Source organism: Protopterus annectens, chromosome 7.part0 (genome assembly GCF_019279795.1).
Source record: "Protopterus annectens isolate FY-2018-M chromosome 7.part0, PAN1.0, whole genome shotgun sequence".
In the NCBI taxonomy this organism is placed as follows: Eukaryota; Metazoa; Chordata; order Ceratodontiformes; family Protopteridae; genus Protopterus; species Protopterus annectens.
Window position 1 is genome coordinate 554,491,093 of NC_056739.1, and position 19,600 is coordinate 554,510,692.

At 38.6% G+C, this 19,600-nt stretch overlaps 1 protein-coding gene across 1 annotated transcript in view; it reads right to left on the minus strand.

Moving 5' to 3' along the window:
* LOC122806050 (complement receptor type 2-like) overlaps positions 1 to 19,600 on the minus strand; it is a 467,293-nt gene that overhangs the window by 83,167 nt on the left and 364,526 nt on the right. Inside the window, exon 6 of the mRNA XM_044076290.1 lies at positions 13,964 to 14,012. Coding sequence (XP_043932225.1) covers positions 13,964 to 14,012 — 49 coding nt within the window. The remainder of the gene's footprint in view (positions 1 to 13,963; positions 14,013 to 19,600) is intronic.

Here is a 19,600-nt window from a genome sequence, read left to right on the forward strand (position 1 = left end):
ATAGTTCAACCGGCTGTCCGAGTTTGATAAAATCATGGTCAAATGGAGCCTCCCCCCCCTGCAGCCATTCCAATGTCCCATTCCTTGGTTATTTTGCCCCATTTACCATAAACACTAATGTGCATACTGCTTTACATGATTTAGGATTTCATTTGAAAGTTTTATTTTGCATTTTACAGAACAAACCCTAATACATATCTGTTAAAGCAATGCAGTCTCAATGAAAATAGACTAACATTAAAACTTCTCTGCCCTTGAAACTCACATGCATTAAAACAGCACTGAAACCCACTTTCAGAGAGAATACATTTTGCCAATTGCAAATATTAACTCTGGGCTGTCTTCAAAATCATAGGACCTCGAACATAACATACACATGCTCTTTGATACACCTTCCTGACTATTACATTATATTCCTTGTACAATACAGTAAGGTTGTTAAAGGGTATTTTAAATTTATTGTTTTGAAAATTTTTCCAGTAAACAAAGAAACAAAATGCATCCACCAATGACAAAATTGCCGAATTCAGAACATTTCCATCATAAAAAGTCTACTCAAGTCCACCAGTATCAGTAAAAAATATACACAATCTCTGTAGTAAAATCCACATTGAAGAAATTTGTAACTAATAGAGGTTGCTGCTAGCAAACACTTTATATGTCATTGTTTAATCTACAAATAAAGTGCCTGTTACCCTTGAAGAATAAATTGCCTTTGTTGCATGCACTAAAAAAATGAAAAGCTAGTAATAATAGAGAATGGATAGCAAACTGTTAACAGGTTCATAGTTACTAGGTATCGGACTGCAGCATCCACCCTACTGTTGGAGTAGAACCCACAACCTTCAGCATCTAAAGCAAGTACACTATCTGTTGTGCTATTAACAATGCAAGCAAACTAAACATAAGCAGCACTAAACTTTTGCTTGTAAAATCTACTCGACACTCAGCTGTATCTCTGAACTTTGCAGCACAAGAAATCTGGAAAAGAATTTATTGGGGGGCAAAGGCCAAAACCATTGCTTGTATAATGTTTGAAAGTTGCTAGAATAAAATGCCATACATTTCACTGCCACTGCCTTGAACCCAGGGAGCAAAACAGACAAAGCGACATACCACTCCAAATCAGCTGTTTTGTGAAAGAGGAAGACTGAAACTTTACCATTTAGTGAATTCAGTTCTCACCATAGCACAGCTGTCAACCTTAGCACAAAAGACCTGAACAAAGCCAATAATGGGTGACTACAACCACCAAACATTCAGTGAATTCAGTTCTCACCATAGCTCTCAACCTCTTAGCAAATAACACCCGACAAAGCCAGTAATGAGAGAATATAGCCCCAAACATTTTCAGTGAAATCAGTTCTTACCATAGCTCTCAACATTAGCAAAAAAACTGGATGAAGCCAATAAATACCTGGATGAGGCCAATAAATACCTGAACAAAGCCAATACTGGGTTAATACAGCCCCAAACATATTCAGTGAATTCACTCCTTACCATAACTCTCAACCCTAGCACAAAACCTGGATGATGCCAATAATGGGGGGAATACAGTCCCAAACACAGGGATACATTTCAAATATTCATCTTGTCCACTTAGAAAATTGCTAGAATAAAAGCTTGCTTTTGTTACCATACACTTTTTGAAGAATATGAAGTCCGATATTGAAATGTGTCCATTTTTTTAACATTTATTAACCAGGAAAATCTGACTTTGAAAAAAAAAAGCTAATTTTTTAGCAGAGGCCCAGGGAGAAACACTCCAGACAGCCAAGAATAAAGCCAGATAACATTTAGCTGTCAGGCAACAAGGACACAAATGCAGAAACCACAGATTTTATGAGGAACAGAAAAGTATGAGGGAAAATCCTGCAACGTTTTTAAATGGTGGTGGGGGGCACAAGGTTCAAGCCTTATTCTCTACCCACCACCATGTACACCTGGGGCATACACACACACACACACACACACACACACACACACACACACACACACACACACACACACAAGTGTCCCATCTTCCGTTCCGTTTACTATTCCACACAGCCTCACAATGTTTCACAGCACTGAAATGTCCTATTCTGGTTTCATCCAGTACAAAATAATATCATCTGCATGTAATGCCAACTTTTCTTGGTTATCACACCAATTATATCCTTGCATTTTTGAGACCCTTATTTTCTTTGTCATTGGTTCTAAATATAACACAAATAACAAAGGGAAGAGAGGCACCCCTCCTCTGCTCAAACAAAACTTATCAGAGTGGAACCCCCTGCTTTAATTTTTGTCTCCAATCCCTCATATAGCCTCATAATCAACCTTATTATCTTATCAGGGAATGCAAACGCTTCCATTGCCCTGCTCATAAGATCCCTGCTTACTCTGCCGAATGTTTCCTCTGCACCAAGACCTACCAACAACAGCAGTGTTTTCTTACAATCTGCTTCCCTCTGGATCATGGTTGTTCTATTAATGTTGTCAAATCTTTGCCTGTCCTCCACAAAACCACAGTGGTCCATATCTATCATTTTTTCATTACTTTTGCCATTCTTACAGCCATTATAGATATAAACACTATAATCATGGTTTAGAATTAAAATGTGTCTGTATGAAACTAGATCTGATGTTTTTATCATCTTGAGGTATTACAGTCATCACTGCTTTCTTCCAGGATGCTGGTGCTTCTTTACCTTTAAAATGACTCTTAAAACTTTCATATCTGTATCACTTTCTTCCCTTATCTTATCCCTTACAGCAAAACACTATTGCAACTACTAAGGCAGGTACCATAATTATGGAAATAATAATAATAATCCCCACCACAGAACAGTATCACCCTCTCTCTCTCTCTCTCTCTCTACATCCAGCCTGTTAGTGACCTATGCTACTTCATTAACGCAAGAAATTTCTTTGAAAATAGCACTGCCGATGTTACTCTCGTGTCATTCTGTAAATGCCCTCCACTAGTAAGACTAAAAAAATTAAATGCTCCTGAATTAGCATTTCACTTGCATGAAAGGGTTAAATGCATGAATAACTTATGAACTAAAATAATAAACATAATAATAACAATAATACAACTTTTAACTAGTTTTTTCTCATTAAAACTGTGCATACTGATTTTACTCTTCCAGACACCGATGATGAGCTCAATGTCTGCTTTCCTAACAGTATGCCTTCATTTTTCTGTTATCTGCAGATCATTTAGTCAACACATTGTCTGCACCTGAGGAAATCTCAGCATGTGCATGATGAAAAAATAAGTTATGGGACACTGGAGCACCTGACTGCATGAAATGATGGATGCCAGGACCTGCCGGACAAAAGTTACAGTTTTTAATTAAGTAGGTAACACATGCATCATTTGTCAGGTTCCTGCATTCAAATAAGGAAGATGGCTAGTTTTGTTTAATTTGTCAGCTATCTGTAGAAACTGGTAGAATAAAAGAAATAATATTAAACAAGGAGCATCATACTATCCTAACGGAAAAGATCAAACTGCTATGAAAACTTTCATCCTTTGCTGCACTTACATCTACAGTAAACTCTCAGTTAACCGGAAATCTCTTCCGCTTTCACACACACACCTACCTACCTGAAAGTGTCCCATCTTCCGACTATTCCGCTTCAGGTCCCATCTTCCATTCCCGCCCAATAATCCGCCTGCAAACTCCTCTCCCTGAAAGTGTCCCATCTTCTATTCCCGCTCTCAAACCTTTAAATCATTGCATGAGCAACAGCGATGATGTCAGCACGCCCGCGACTGGACAGTTAGCACAGACTTCTTAAAGAAGAACGCACATACAAAAAAAAAAAAAAAAGTTTTTTTAAATGATCTAGTCAGCCGATTCCAGGGGGGTGCAAGTGCACCCCCTTGCACCTGCCTGCGGGCGCCCTTGTTGGGGAGGTTCCTGATTTGATATTCATTTACAGTTTTATTACATGTAATAAACAAATAGATATACAAAAGAACAGTGCAGCCATATGGATGGTGATGGCCACCAGTTATGCTATTTTTTATGATCATGTGAGAGGAAGAAAACATTTACTCTGCAAATTTCATGAAGTACACAAAACTGTACATTTAACAGATTTTTTTTGGTAAATTTGTACAGCAAACTTGAATGAGACTTTTTAAACATCAAAACTGGGTTTAACTTTAAGAAATTTAGTTTCTGTTTTAGTCACATCTAGTACTTTTACGTGTTTATTATCCCCTTTTTAAAGACGGAGAGCTTCACACTTAGCAATACTTATCTGCACTATACCAGCATGCATCAACTTTGGCTGAAGTCAAATATAATTGGGGGGAAGTTAGGACAAGCACACTAACTCAAAAATGAGACATTTGTAAAAGAAACGATCCTTCTACAACAAAAACTTTGGGAGAGAAGATAGTCAAATAAAAAAAACGGGGGTGGTGACAAAAGTGGTAGTAAATATAAGCCCCATTTTGCATGTAATGTTTGAAAGTTAAGACTAGGACAATCACAGACATACGGTTAAGAAAACTGTTAACTCTTTGGATGTGATTAGCATGAAAAATATTATACATCAAACTTGAGCGCACTTAAGGATTTTCCTAATGCTTTGAAAATATTAGGGGATGGCCTTAACAGTTTCCTCTTTTTGTGAGCTACCTTAAGAATTGTTAGAACATAAATCTCAGGATCCAGGTCTGAAGGATAAAATGAGAACGTGTGGTAACTGCCATCAGAAAAAAACCCTTAAGACTAGGTGTGAAATGACTATTTGGGGGGGGGGGGTTCTGTCAGGATTGCATATGCTTATAAATGTAATGCCACCAATGTGACCTACGTTGCTTGGTGAACATTACGCTCTGTATTTTACACTGAGAGAACTTCAAGAAGTGGTCCCAAATATTTTATGGACATGCGTATACTATAAAATTGTATGATGTAACAAATGAGTTATTTAAACACAGGGTGAATTGTAGAAATAATATTTTTAAATCTGCTGTAACTGAAGACATGAGATCATCCTATTCTTATTTTAAGCAAACCTGAAGCTGATACTAATCATATATATATATATATATATATATATATATATATATATATATATATATATATATATATATATACACACACACACACACACACACACACACACACATATATATATATATATATATATATATATATATATATATATATAAATTAAATTTGTGCAGATTTATTATTTGACCAATTCTATGGTCAATTTTTTTGAGATATTTGGTAAGGTTGACAGAAAAAGTGACATTAATCGTTCAAGTAAAAAGTTTACTAGGGACAAAATTGCTTATGATAGGAAAGAGCTATACCCCAACCTGAGGGGTAATTGCAAGCCTTATGATTTGGGTAATTCTGATGGTTCTACAGCCACAGGGCAAAACTATACAGATATTTTTTTTAGAATATCCGTCCCCAGAGATTCACCCACCTACACCCACATCCCTGAGGAGATTTCTCCAGACTTGTAGAAAAGAGAAACAAAGGGGGGATACAGTGGAGTCTCCTTATTCTCCAAGAGAATGACAAAAATGGCAGATAAAGTGGGGAAAGGAAAAAGGGCGAAGGGGAGATATTAACCCCCCCTCAAGATTATGATCCTGTAGTGCAAGGGGACACATTTCCTTCACCTGCAGCTTCAGTTTTTTATAATAATACTGTTAAATATCTGAAAGTGGAACATCCAGTTATACCAGCCATTTTTGGTATCCCCCAAGACCCATAAAGATGTATTAAATCCACCTCTCAGAGCCACTGTAGCAACAAGCTGATCAGAGGACAAAACTACTTGCTAAATGGGTCGATTATAAGTTAAAAGTTGTTTTTTTTAGAATAACCATCATATTTTAAAGGATTCATTGGACTGTCTTAGAACAATTGCTAATCTTGATTTCTTGATTATATGGCAGAAGGTTTGTTTGTTACCTTCAGTCTTAAAGATCTTGTTTTGGTTATACCCCATGATTTTGGGCTTGAGTGGTTTAAGGAAGCCCTTACTATTGGAACAACTGAGTAATTTTGATATTAACATCATAATTGAATTTATGGAAATTGTACTTCATAACAATTTTGTATTCTTCAATTATGAATACTTTAAACAAATTTGAGGTGCAGATATGGGTGCTGTTTCAGCCCCTGTCTATGCAAACATTGTACTTTTGGTTTTGAGAACAGCAGCACATTGTAGAATCTGAACATTGCTAATACATTCCATTATAATTAAGATTTTTGGACGATACTTTGATCTTATACGGGCAGACAGTATTGAGTTACTTAATGAATTTGTTTGTTACATTAAGAACAGTACATAGTTTTTGAGATTTACCTACCTTATGGATTAGACAAGTAACTTATTTAAATATTACGATTGAAGGGATATTAACAGTAAAGTCGAGAGACCGTTTAAACAAGGTCAACATTATGGTATGGTGAAATGTGGTGCATGCTCCCAGTGCTGTTATATTTATGACAGTGCCAATACTATAATAAAATCTCTTTCAAGTAGTATTAAAAACCATTCTAGATGTAATTGCAAGACAGCAGGTGCAGTGTACATAGCACAATACATGTCCTGCAATGGTTTTGATGTTAAGACTGAAGGACAATTAAGAACTAGAATTTATATGAGCATAATTACACCATATAAACAAAGGATATTAGTAATACACTATTTAAAGACTATGTATTGTAAAGATTTTTAAAACTTCGTGTATATTGGAGAAAATTTTTAAACCTGTGTGAGATGGATATTAGGGATCAATGATTGAAGCTAGGGACATTTTCTGGCAAACTAAACTAAATGCAACATTTATCCCTGGGGTCTCACTGGTAAGACATCAATTAATGGTATCTTACAACTGAGTTCTACTGATATCTGATATAGTTTATTAAGTTGTTTTTATATATTTTCGTTGTATATTTTTAAATATTTTTATATATATGATTTTTTTCATCCATTTACCCATTCATAAGAATATTTAACTGTGAGTTAATTTTTTTATTGTGATATATTAAATTTAAATAAGTAATTGGTTTCCATTTATTTTTACATGTAATTAACTTTGTTTTATAAGGTCACACTTTCTTAATGTTTGTATCTGATGAAGTCCTTACTGCTGGGACAAAGTGATTACGGTACATTAAGTTTCTCTGTGTGCAACATCAGTTTTGCTATTTTATTTCCTATCATCTAATTATTGGTTCCTGGTACAGGAGATGGCCTCCGGTTAATTTAGAGGAAAAAAATAAATCAAATGTACTTAGACTTGTGAGAAATATATGAAACACTGAAGAAATATATCAACTCAAATAAAAGGTGATAAAAACAGAAGCTTTAGCTAGTCACATGAACTGATACTTTTACCCTCGGATTTTTGCAGTTTTAAAAAAAGGGTGGCTGAGTATGAAGCTTCTCAAAAAAAGCTCTTTCCAAAAAAGATAAGACAGGGCATGCAAATAAATCCTGACATTTTCTGCAGTACCCAAGAAACTTGAAAGAACAGACTATTAATTTTATGAAAGTAGAAATAAGTAAGTTGACTGGTAACCCATAGCAGTTTTTTTAACTGAAAGGACACATTGTTTGTATGCTCTAAACCTGTCCACGAGAAAGCAGCTAACTCCTTCATTAGTGAAGATGCAATCATACCAGCAGGAATTGTTTATCCTGACAAAACTGTGGCAGAAAGGAAAAGTATTTAACATTGGAAGCAAAAGTATGTGTGGAAAATGATTTCTCACTATATACCAGACTCAAATGAAGTTTGACCCAGCAATCAAAGAATGTTGAGAGGCAGGTGTGATATTCAAGCTGCTGCTGTATTCAACTGTCTTCGGAATATTTTTTTTTGTCTGGCAGATCAAAGATACTTTTTGATGCAGAACAAGTTGAAGAGGAAATAAAGTTTATTTAACAAAGCATTGAACAAAACAACCAGAATGGGACTCTGCTTCGCATGCTTCTGACAAAAGCCCAGAGAGAGACTTTACCAGTGAAACATTTTCCATTGTTGAAAAGGAAAATGACAGACACAAACAAAAGAACAGGATTTGACCACAAGAATTGGGATTACCTTAGACTTTAACTAGAGTCTGGTGTTGGGAGATGGAGAAAAATTATGAAAATGCCCAGCAGCACTGAAATGAGAGAATAAATGGATGACTATTAAAACATCAAATCCCACTGGATATAGGAGAAGATATGTGAAATATAGCTTTGCAAAAACTGAGTGAGAAAGATAGGAATTGTGTTGACTTTGTTAAACTGGTGGATGAACTGTAAAGCATAAATCCCACTACATGTCGTTAACATTTAGGAGGATACTAAAGGTAATGAAGTAACAAAGTAAAACTTTTTGTATTAGTATCTGTATAAAAAATTAATGGTGTAAACTGCATGTTATATTGTAAATCAGTTTTGCATACACTGCAGTCAGGGGTATTTTAAATGTGAGGTGAAGGAGTCTCATCAATGACTGCTGTGCATGTTTAAGATGTCAAACCAAGTATGTACCTTTTTTAGCTGCAGAGTCATATGCAAGTACTAGGCTAGCTGCCATTATGGGCCATTTTAAGTCTAGCTTTCTTCCTTTTGTGTGTGAATTAGTCTATCCCAAGTTGATGTTACACTGGCCTTACCCATTCCATGGTTGATAAAGAATAGTTGTGTAAAATCTTACTATAACCATAGATGTCCTTCTCATCTGTGTTGCAGTATTTTAACATGAGGGAAATTCACTGCCTAAGGTGGTCCCAATGTTTGGTTAGTATACAAGAGACTAACTACTGCAGGGTACATGGGAGGTCACACACAGGCCAGCAGCCAGCGTAGGCCATAAAAGCGATGTCTGCAAGTACCACCCTCTGAAATGAATGCCCCAGTAAGAACACCAGCCTAAGGAACAAAAGGAGGTAACCATACATCCAGGGAAAAAGACAAAAACCAGGGGAAGGTGGAGAGGGATAGAATACTGCACACAGAAGAAGACATCTAGGGTTATGGTAAGATTTTACCAACTATTTGATGTCATTCTATTCTTATGTTGCAGTATTCTTAACACGAGGGAGAGTACCAGTGCTCATGAAGAAGAAAAAGAGGGGGAAGGAGCAGAGGAGCTTTCTAAAAAGCCATGGAGTATGGCTCTAGCAAAGCCAGCTCTACAGTTGGAGATGCCATCCAGTTTATAATGTTTAGTGAAGGTATGAACAGAAGACCGGATAGTTGGTCCCAATATGGTGTTAGTATCCAAACCTTTGAAAAAAGCACCTGAAGAAGCCACAGCTCTCACAGAGTGAGCCTTAACAGGAGTAGAGAAGGCTCTTACCATGAAAAGCATAAAAGAAAATAACCTTAGAAATCCAAGTGGAAATGGTCTGCTTGGAAACAGGCATTCCCAGAGCCCTGGGATGAAAAGAAACAAAAAATCTGAGCAGATGTCCTGATATCCTTAGCTTTATCCAAGTAAAATCTGAGTTGTCTATATACATCCAAGATGTATACACTGTCTCACTAGATAACTGCGGAGAGGGGAAAGACTGGGCAAATAAATACATTGGTTAAAAGACAACTCATTTACAACCTTGGGCATAAAAGGAGGGTTAGTATGCAAAAAAAAAACTATCCTTAATGAAAACCAGGAAGAGGGGAGAAGCCATCAAGGCTTGAAGTTCTGACACCCTCCTGGTTGAAGTGAAGGCTAGTAATAGCACAGTCTTCCAAGTACAGTGTTGCAGGGCAGCTGTAGATGCAGGTTTAAATGGAGCCATAGTGAGTTTTTCCAAGACAAAACTGAGCTCCCAAGGAGGAGGAAGAGGCTTCCTGGGAGGTCTGATGTGAAGTATGACTTTAAGAAAGAGTTTAACCTCCAATTTAGAGGCCAAAGGAGGAGACAAAGGCAGGCCAGCATGACAGATGAGCTTTTACTGAGGAAAAAGCCATCACAACATTCAGCAGTTCACACAAGTAAGATAAAACCAGAGGGACATCTACAGAATGTGCATCTAGTTTATAAGAATGACACCAGATGGAAAACCTCTTTCATTTGGATAAGCAGGATTTCCTAGTACTGGGTTTTCTGGCTTCCTGCAGAACCCAAAGCATGTCCTTTGAAAAGAGGTGTCTGAAAGGAATCAAAAGTCTACCACCCAGTGTCAAATGTAAACTTGATAGGTGTGGGAGTATGAGAGATCTCTTGTCTTGTGTGAGAAGATCCACCCTATGAGGTAACCTATGATGACTGTCCTTGGCTAAATGCAGAAGAGGGAACCAATGTTGTCTTCTCCAAAGGAAGTCACCAGCAAGATTTTTGGTTTATCCTACGGAATCTTCAGCAGAACTTTCTGAACAAGAGGGAAGGAGGGGATGCATAGAAAAACATCCTCTTCCATAAGAAGGAAAGAGCATCCACCTTAAACACCAGAGGGTGTGGAACTCTGGCACAAAATTTTGCAAGTTGTCTGTTCAAAGGGGAGGCACAGAGATCTACTTAAGGAATACCTCACCAGTGGAGAATGTCCAAAAACACATCCCTGTGAAGCACCCATTCTTGGGATTGAGTCATGTACCTGCTCAGAGTGTCTGCCACTACATTCTGATTGGAGGAGATGTACACTGCCTGAAGGGTGACATGGTACTAAATTATCAGTTCCCATGCCATTAGGGCTAGTCTGCAGAGAAGGTATGATTTTATCCTTCCTGTTTGTTTACATACCAAAGAACTGTCTTGTTTGTAAACAGTTTTAGAGGACCTGGACGAAAGAGAGTGAAAAGTCTATATAGCCAAAAGCAGAGCTCTCATCTCTTTTACGTTTATGTGCTCCTTCCTTAGAAAAAGGGACCAAAGGCCTTTAAACTTCCAGGATGCAAAGGCTGTCACCAACCCATCTCTAAGGCATCTGTGAACAACTCAAATTGGAAGGAGGATGACACAGAGGAAGGCCTAGGTTCAGGGGAATCTTCTGAATCCACCAAAGAAGTTCTCTGTTCAGACAAGGAGGAAGAGGGACAACAAAGTGAATTGGGTGCACATGTTGGGTCCACACACTGACTTAAAGTACCATTGAAATTTCCTCATGTGAAGTTTGGCCAGAGGTAACATGGGGATGGTGGATGATATGAACCCTAGAAGGCAGAGAAACTCCCTAGCTGTAAGAGACTGCTAAAGTAGAAGGTCTTGGAAGAAATTGGTTAGAAACAGAACTTTCTGAGGAGTCACGGAGGCCAACATGTGATCTGTCTGGATTGTGCACCCCAGGAAGACATAGTCCTGTAAAGGGGAGAGGAAAGATATTTAGAAGTTTATTGTGAAACCCAGTCTTTGCAGAAGGGAAATGGTGAAAGGGAGATTCTGTTGTAAGGTCTCTGGAAGGATTGACTGGAACAGGAGATCATCCAGATAAGGAAAGATCTGTATACCCTGGAGTGTGCAATAAGCAATCACAGGAGTCAAGCATTTTGTAAATACCCTTTGTGCCGTAGAGAGACTAAAGGGCAAAGCAGAGAACAGAAAATGTGATGAAGCAACAGAAAAAAATGCAAACATTTTCTGAAAAAGAGATGAATGTGAAAGTAGGCATCCTTGATATCTATGGAGACCATAAAGGCTTGCCGAAGGATGAGGGGAAACAAGGTATGCAGAGAAAGCATGTGGAAGGTTGTGACCTTTATGAAGGTGTGGAGGTGTGAAAGATTCAGAACGGGTCTCCAAGGACCATCTTTTCTGGGAACCAGGAATAACGTGCAGTAGAAACCTCTTACTCTTTGGTGCAGTGGACTTCTTGAATAGTTCCCTGGGATTTCAATACCTGCAGCACCACTGGAAGAATTGCAGTTGCTCTCGATATGGTCAAGGAATGCCCATGAAAGACAGAAGAGTCTTCCACACCATGAAATACCCTTTGTGGATAATGGAAAGGACCCATGAGTCTTGAGTTATATGCTGCCAGACTGAAAGGGACAGAGAACGATCCAGAGAGACAGGAAACTGGCTGAGAAAAGCTTGGCAGTCACAGACTGCCTGGCTTGTCTGGAAAAGGCTATTTTTGGACAGGAGCAGGCCAAGAGGGTTTTGAAGCAGTAGTTTTCCTAGAACCCCTCTCACTTGTGGAAGAAGTGCAAGATTGTTTCCTAACAAAAGGAACTTTAGCTGGGTAAGTCCTTTGGAATTTAGGAACAAAAAACACAAAAAATGTGCTGTAGGTTCTGTAATTCTTTATTTTTCTCCTGAAAGGACTTGAACAAGTCTGCTGCTGCAGCCCCAAACAAAGCCTTATTATCTGAGGGAGCATCCAGTAATTTAGCCTGAAAGTTATCTGGAACTGGTTGAAGCCTCAACCAGGAGAATGTTCTTAAAACAGAGCCAGATGCAGCTGCTCTAGCAGATGCTTCAGCTGTATCATAGCTGCGTTTAACAGAGTGATGTGCCACCTGGGAAGAAGACCCCAGAACTGATGAAAGCTGTGTGTTAACTTCCAAATCTGGAATGCCAAACAGTAGCCGAGTAGCCTGTGAAGGAAGAGTCAAAGCATACTTGGTCATATGGGTTTGGTAATTGATAACATGGAAAGCTAGGGTGGCTGAGATATAAACCTTTTTGCCCAAACTTTCCATAATCTTACCCTCTCTTCCTGAAGGGAGAAGCAAAGACAGCAATAGTCTAGAAGATTTATCAGCAGCCACAGAAACAGTTACTGGATCTGCTGATGGACATCTGTATAGAAATTTACAATCCTCTGGAACTTTATAGAACCTATCTGGCCTTTTAGGGGGCAGGAGGTTGAGAGTCCGGAGTCTTTGATGCAAATGAGAAGGCATCAAGAAAAGCTGGTCAAACTGGAGGCACAGCAGAAGGAGATGGAATATTCATTTGAAGCAAGTCATAGTAACTTTTCTGCACCTCAGAAACTGGAGAGCAGTCCCACTTAAAATACTCCTTCATCCTGGCAATATTCTCCATGAAGGTGGAACAAATCCTACACTGGATGTCTGACAATATACATAATGAAACAATAATACTAGGTGATGTTAACATCAATTGGCTCACCCTCATCTCTAACTTTCCCACCACCAGCACAAACCTACATGGATACACCCAACTTATCTCTTCACCCACTTTTCTTCATAAACCCACAAATAGCTGCTCTATCTTGGATTGGATACTTGTCTCTAAGCCTGACCATTATCACGACCCTGAATCCCTACCAGACTCAATCAGTGACCACTCCCCTATACATCTCCCTCCACCTTTCTAGACCTCATGAATTTAAAGAGTGCCGAATGCTAACTAACTTCAACCCGGATGCATTCAATAATTCTCTCTCTGGTATTGACTATTCTTTCCTCTCTTCCCTACATCTAGATAAAACTGTCCTTCAGTTCAACTCCAACTTCCTAAACATTCTGAACTCCCTTGCTCCTCCCAGAACTGTCAGTCATATTACGGTGTTCCCCTTGGCTCTCCTACTCTACTCGGTCTCTTATCCATAACAGAGATTGCACCTGGAAACTCTGGACTAACCCCATTTGTTTGAAATACTGCAACAGTGAATCAGTTAGGACATCACTGAAGTACATTGCAAATGGCAGCCAAATACATAAAGTTGAGGATCGGTATAATCTGAAGTTCACCTACTATTCTCTGCCACATGCCAAGAACGTCACTGAAAACGAGGGAAACTAATGCTGATATGAAATGACATATTTGAGAACTAATGGAATTTCAAGAAGGCCCTTAAACCACTTTCCCAATACTATGCACACTCAAAAATCTCAATGAGTAATGGCAAACATAACATTGCTCCTGTGAATTAAGGTGCAAACAAAACAGTACTGATCAAATGGTAGCACAATACGCATCAACAATACCTAGAAATCACAACTCAAAGCAGTTCACTGACATGATTGTGTGTCTAAGTGAAGTGATCAAATGCAACACGATTCTTCATCTTACCCTTCTTTCTTTTTCAAGCAGCAGCAGTAGTAGATCAGGACAATGATTGCTGTGTAAAAAAAATAATTTTCTTAGTCTGCAGTTTCTGATGGAAAGAATTTTAATAAAACATACAGTAAAACCCTGATAAATATATAAACAAAAGCACATCCAAGAAACTTGTATTATACCTTCAAAAGCAGGCTAGCAGATAAGAATTGCTCAATAGTGGACTAATCAATTAACTCAGGGCTACAACTTGGCATATGGAAGCCATCTCAACATTGGTGTATTTCACTTCTTAATACAATTACAACCAACATGTTAAAAAGGTCAGAGCAAATGTTCCTGAATTATATGCACAATGTTAACTCTTAGCCAACACCTCTACCCACCAGGCAGGAGGAAGGTTGACTAAAGAAAGAACTGGCATGCAGTATGGAAGGAAGAACATTCCACATGGAGAAAACAGAGTTTTAAAGATTGGAGACTCTGCCACCAAGGGAATTAGTAGTCTAGGCAAGGGAAGCCACAGTGACAGCAGATGGATGCTAGGGTAAGGGCTTGAGGTACCATGCTCAGAGCCACAGAGACAGTGGATGGGTGCCAGGATAAGGGTTGGAGGTATCATGCTCAAATGTTACCTGTGTCAGCAGCCAGTAAAATAATGACACAGTATACTAGGTATGGTGCTAGTGGACATGGAAGAAGGGCTTAGCATGGCTGCAATTAGGAATTTTTGGGCCATGGACAAGTTTCCAATGGGGCCCCCTTTTCATCCTTCTCCATACATTATCAATAATGCTTCTGTGAACACAGACACCCAGATCACTCACATGTGCATACAAAGACATTTCTTAATATACACAACCTTTTAATACCAATTTTTACTTGACGTATCAAATTTGTTTTTCTGTTTTCAAACAGCAAAAGTAAAAAACAGACCAGAAAATGACTGCATAACAAATGGATATTACTGCAGCATTTTTACATGCATCACAAATAGAAGATGAATAAATATTAGAGTAATGTTAAATCAGTAATTTAAATCAAGATGATAAATTGTTACTGTATTAAATATTTCGACATCATGGTAATTCAGTGTGCAGTGGTTAAAGTTACATGCTTCCTAAGGTAACCATCCTGTATCACAATAACAGAAGCAAAATTTATTTATCAGTATGATGACTTGCATTCATCATCACCTTTAAAGCGTTATAGCAGCAATTGAGTTCAGCTGTAGCTTTTGTGCTTCTCTTTGTAAAAGCATTAGCTGTCACTTAAATCTGTCTCTAAGTCAGTTCTAACTCTGCTGACAGCATTGCTAAGCTACTTAACATGTCTTAACACAGCTGACTTTTGAACAGGTTTTGATGTTAAATTTACTAAATATTCCCTATCCCATTAGAAGTTTTTTTCAAAATTTATAGTTGTTTCAGACTCTGTAAAATAAGTGCCCAAGATCTTAAGACTTGTTTTACTCAGCCTGAATCAAATTGACAAATTTCCCAGCTTTGCTAAATGCAAAATGTATTTGGAAAACTGAAAAAAAGTACAGTAAATGAGGTGATGCAAGACTTAGAAGCTGTTAACTCTGGAGAACAAACGGTTGCCTCCAGCTTCCCATTCAGACACCAATTACTTTATGCAGTGTGCTTACGAGTGAAAATAAAAATGCCATAATGTGACAAAAGTTTATTTTCAAGAATATTTCAAATAAAAGGGTATGTAACATACCTTTGAAGTTGGGTATAACCCACATACCCTACACAATATGAATTTATTCATTTTGCATCAAAAGCTGTATTATTTTCACATAAGGAAAACCCCTGGAATTCTTCTGGGAGCTGAAAACTCCTGCTATGACATCATGACAGTCTTTACCTACAATGCCTCTCTAACTAAGTTAATGTATACGCATTACTTGCATTTCTATGCTGAATGCATCAGTAGGAATTTCTTGTTTCTTGAAAAACTGTCAGCTAGGTCTTACAGGTGGGACACCTTAATACTGAAACATAGCATGATCATGTAGCAGTGAAACCACAACGTAAGAAGCTCTTTTTTAAAATGATTTTGCTTACACAAACTGCATTGCAGATATGTGTAAATAACCAGTAATCTACCATAAAATAAATTTTTGGATGTTGTAAACAGTTAAACACTAATCTTCATTTTTGAAAAAATGTTTGGAATGTTATTATAACTAAATGAAATAAATCTTAAAGATGCTTCAGAAACTGAGCAAGATACTTCAACACTTAATATTGCCTATCTTCTCTCACGTAAATCTCCACTCCATTTTATCAAAAGCAACACAATCTAAAGTAATAACTTTATACTACAATCAGTTTCCACAGTTGCACAAGTATAACATGTCAGGAGTGAATTACCTGCTACCAGTATCTGAGGACACTCAAAAAAGTTAGCAGTTATGACAGATTCAAGTAAAACAGAAGTACTGTGTGTGTACATCAACAAAAACAGTTACAACAATTAAAGAGGAGGTGGTGGCCTACAGAAAAGTTTTTTGTGCCTCTTTTCTCTCTACATTGTTACTAAACTTTTGCACATCATAGATTGTGAATACTGTTATAAAATGCACAAGCCAAAGTGTCTTAAGCAGAAGGAAAAACGAAAGTTATGTACTTATAACAACAGATCCATGTTGTCTGATTTTTGACCTGTTCAACATGTGGATTGTCAGATTTGACCTTGGCACCATATTTGAAGTTATTTGGTTGCAGGACTCTGACTCCTCCCCTACCCATAATTTTTCCTCTACTCTACTCTACCGTAGTACCTCAGATCGAAAATCAGACATGGATAGTACAGATGTGTAAAATCTTACCATAACTGCGTAAATATTACCGTAACAGTAGATGTCCTTCTCTTCACTGGTGCAGTATTCTTTGCAGTATTATTTACAGAAGAGATCTCCTGACAAGGCTAGCCCAATGTCCGGCCAGTATACCAAAATCTTTAGATCTTGTAGGCATTGTAAGTCACATGTATGGTCCCTGCGCGTAAGGTATAGGGTATAAAGATGACATACGGATGCAAAACTCAAAGCTGAGAGCACCTCAGAAGGAATAGAATAAACTCAGGGACAAGGAAAAACATGCATCCAGAAGGAAAAGCAGAGAAGGAAAAAAAAGGAAGAAGGGCCCCTCAGCCAAGAAGAAAACAGAACCCTGGGCAAAAATCAGGAAAGAGGGAGGGAGGGAACGAATAGTGCAACAGTAAAGAGAAGGACATCTACTGTTATGATAAGATTTTACACAACTGTACTAAGTCCTTCTGTGTCACTGTTGCAGTATTCTTCACTTAACAGAGTACAAGAGTTCAAGTGGAAGGCTTTGAGGAAGAAGGCACAGAGGCACCCTCCACAAAGCCATGCAGGATAGCCTTGGCAAAGCCAGCCCTGGCACTGGAAATAACATCTAGTGTGTAACGTTTAGTGAAAGTATGAATAGAGAACCAAGTAGTGGCATTAATGATACATTTGGTATCCTGACCCTTGAATAAGCACCAGAGAAAGCAACTGCCATAGTAGAGTGTGCCTTATAGACAAGCATACACATTTGACAAGAAAGGAATAACAGAAAGAAATGACCTTAGAAATCCAGGAGGAGATGGTTTGCTTTGAAACAGCTAAACCCAAAGTACTGGGATAAAAAGAAACAAAAAGCTGCTTAGGTTTGTGAATAACTTTAGTTTTGCCTAAATAACTTCAGAGCTGTCTATGCAAATGCAAGGTGTGAAGGTCCTTATCACTGGCAGACTGGGGAGAAGAAAAAAGGAAGATTAATAGACTGATTAAGTGACAACTTATTAGCCACCTTGGGCATGAAAGAAGGGTTAGTACAAAGGGACACCTGTCTCTATGAAAAAACAAAACAAAAAAGTGGAATAGCCATAACAGCCTTAAGTTCAGACACTTTAGTGGCAGACGTCAGAGTAAAGAAAACTATCTTCGAAACACAATGCTGTAAGGAAGCTGAAAAAGCAGGCTCAAAAGGAGCCTAGGTCAACTTTTAAAATGCAAAATTGAGGTCCCAGGAGGGCAAAATAGGGACGGCCAATACAAAAAATGCTTTTAAGGAATTGCTTCACCTCAGACCTAGAAGCAAGAGGAGGATTCAAGGGCAGATAAGCAGAAACTGCTGACATGTGAGTTTTAACTCCAGAATATGCCAACCCAGCATGAAGATCACACAAATGAGAGAAACAGAGGAATCTCTACTGACAGGGGATCTTATGGTGAGAAGGGCACCATACAGATAACCTTTTCCATTTGGACATACATGATTTTCTGTTGGTGGGTTTCCTGGACTTCAGCAGAATCCAGGCAATTGTCCTCAGAAAAGGAGTGCCTAAAAGGGATCAAAACCCTGTCACGCACAGTGTCATTTGAAGAATGGACAAGTGAAGGGGGATAAAAGATTGATTGCTTTTTGTGACAAGATCCTTCCAGTGAGATAGCTTGTGGTGACTGCCTCTGTCCAAAAGAAAAAGTAGGGGAATGAATGCTGTCTAAGCTAAAAGGGAGTCACTAGAAAGATTCTGGGAGAGTCCTGCCTGATTTTCTGCAGAATTCATGACAACAGAGGAAAGGCGGGAAGCATACAGAAACAATCCCTTCCAAGGAAAGAACAAGGCATGCACTTTCAAATTCAGAGGACTGGACTTTGAATTCTGGAACAGAGCAGATGTAGTTGTCTGTTCAGAGGGGAGGAGGAAAGATCTACCTGAGGAACACTCCACCGACAAACTATGCCCAGGAACACATCTCTGTGAAGCATCCATTTATGCACTTGCATTCTGGACCTGCTTAGAGTCTGTCACTAGACTGTGCTCTGAGGGATACAGAACAGCTAGATCTCAGACCTTAAGAACTAGTCTGCAAAGATAGGCTCTCATACCATCTGCTTGTTGACATACCACATCACTATGGCATTGTCTGCAAAAACATTGAGAGGCCCAAAATGAAAAGCTTGCAGAACCAGAAGCAGAGCCCATCAGAGTCAGGAAGGTCAGAAACCACCTTAGAAACCTCAGAAAGGACAACCAAAACAAGCCTGGTCATAGGAGTCTGGTATTTAATTGCCCTAAAGGGCAAAGTGGTAACAGTGTATACTTTCTTGTCTAACCATTCCATGGCCCTACTATCCCTGTCATAAGGCAGCAGCTTGGTTGACAGCAACAACTTGGATTGCTTGTTTGAGGAGACTGACACTACAGAACGGTCAGCAGATGAGCATTTATAGAGAAACGTGCACTTGTCAGGCACCTTTTAGAACCTATCCATATTTTTTTGGTGCAGGAGGCTGAGAGTCAGGGACTATAGAAGTTGCAAAAATGATATACAAAAGGGCAGCCAGTATAGGAGGAACAGCAGATGGTTTGGAAGACTCCATCTGTAGGAGCTCATAGTACCTTTTTTGAATATCAGAGACCTGAGAACAATCCCACTTTAAAATGGTCCATCACATCAGCAATGGTATCCCCAAAGGACAGCTCTTCCTAAGGAGAGCCTGGACTCTTTCTCTAAACCATAGTCCAAGGGAGAAGGGATTTGGAAAGAATAAGCTAGAGATTCTTCCCCAGAGTCGAGATCCTGATCTGAGGAATCCAATTCCCTAGGCCTCTTGACTG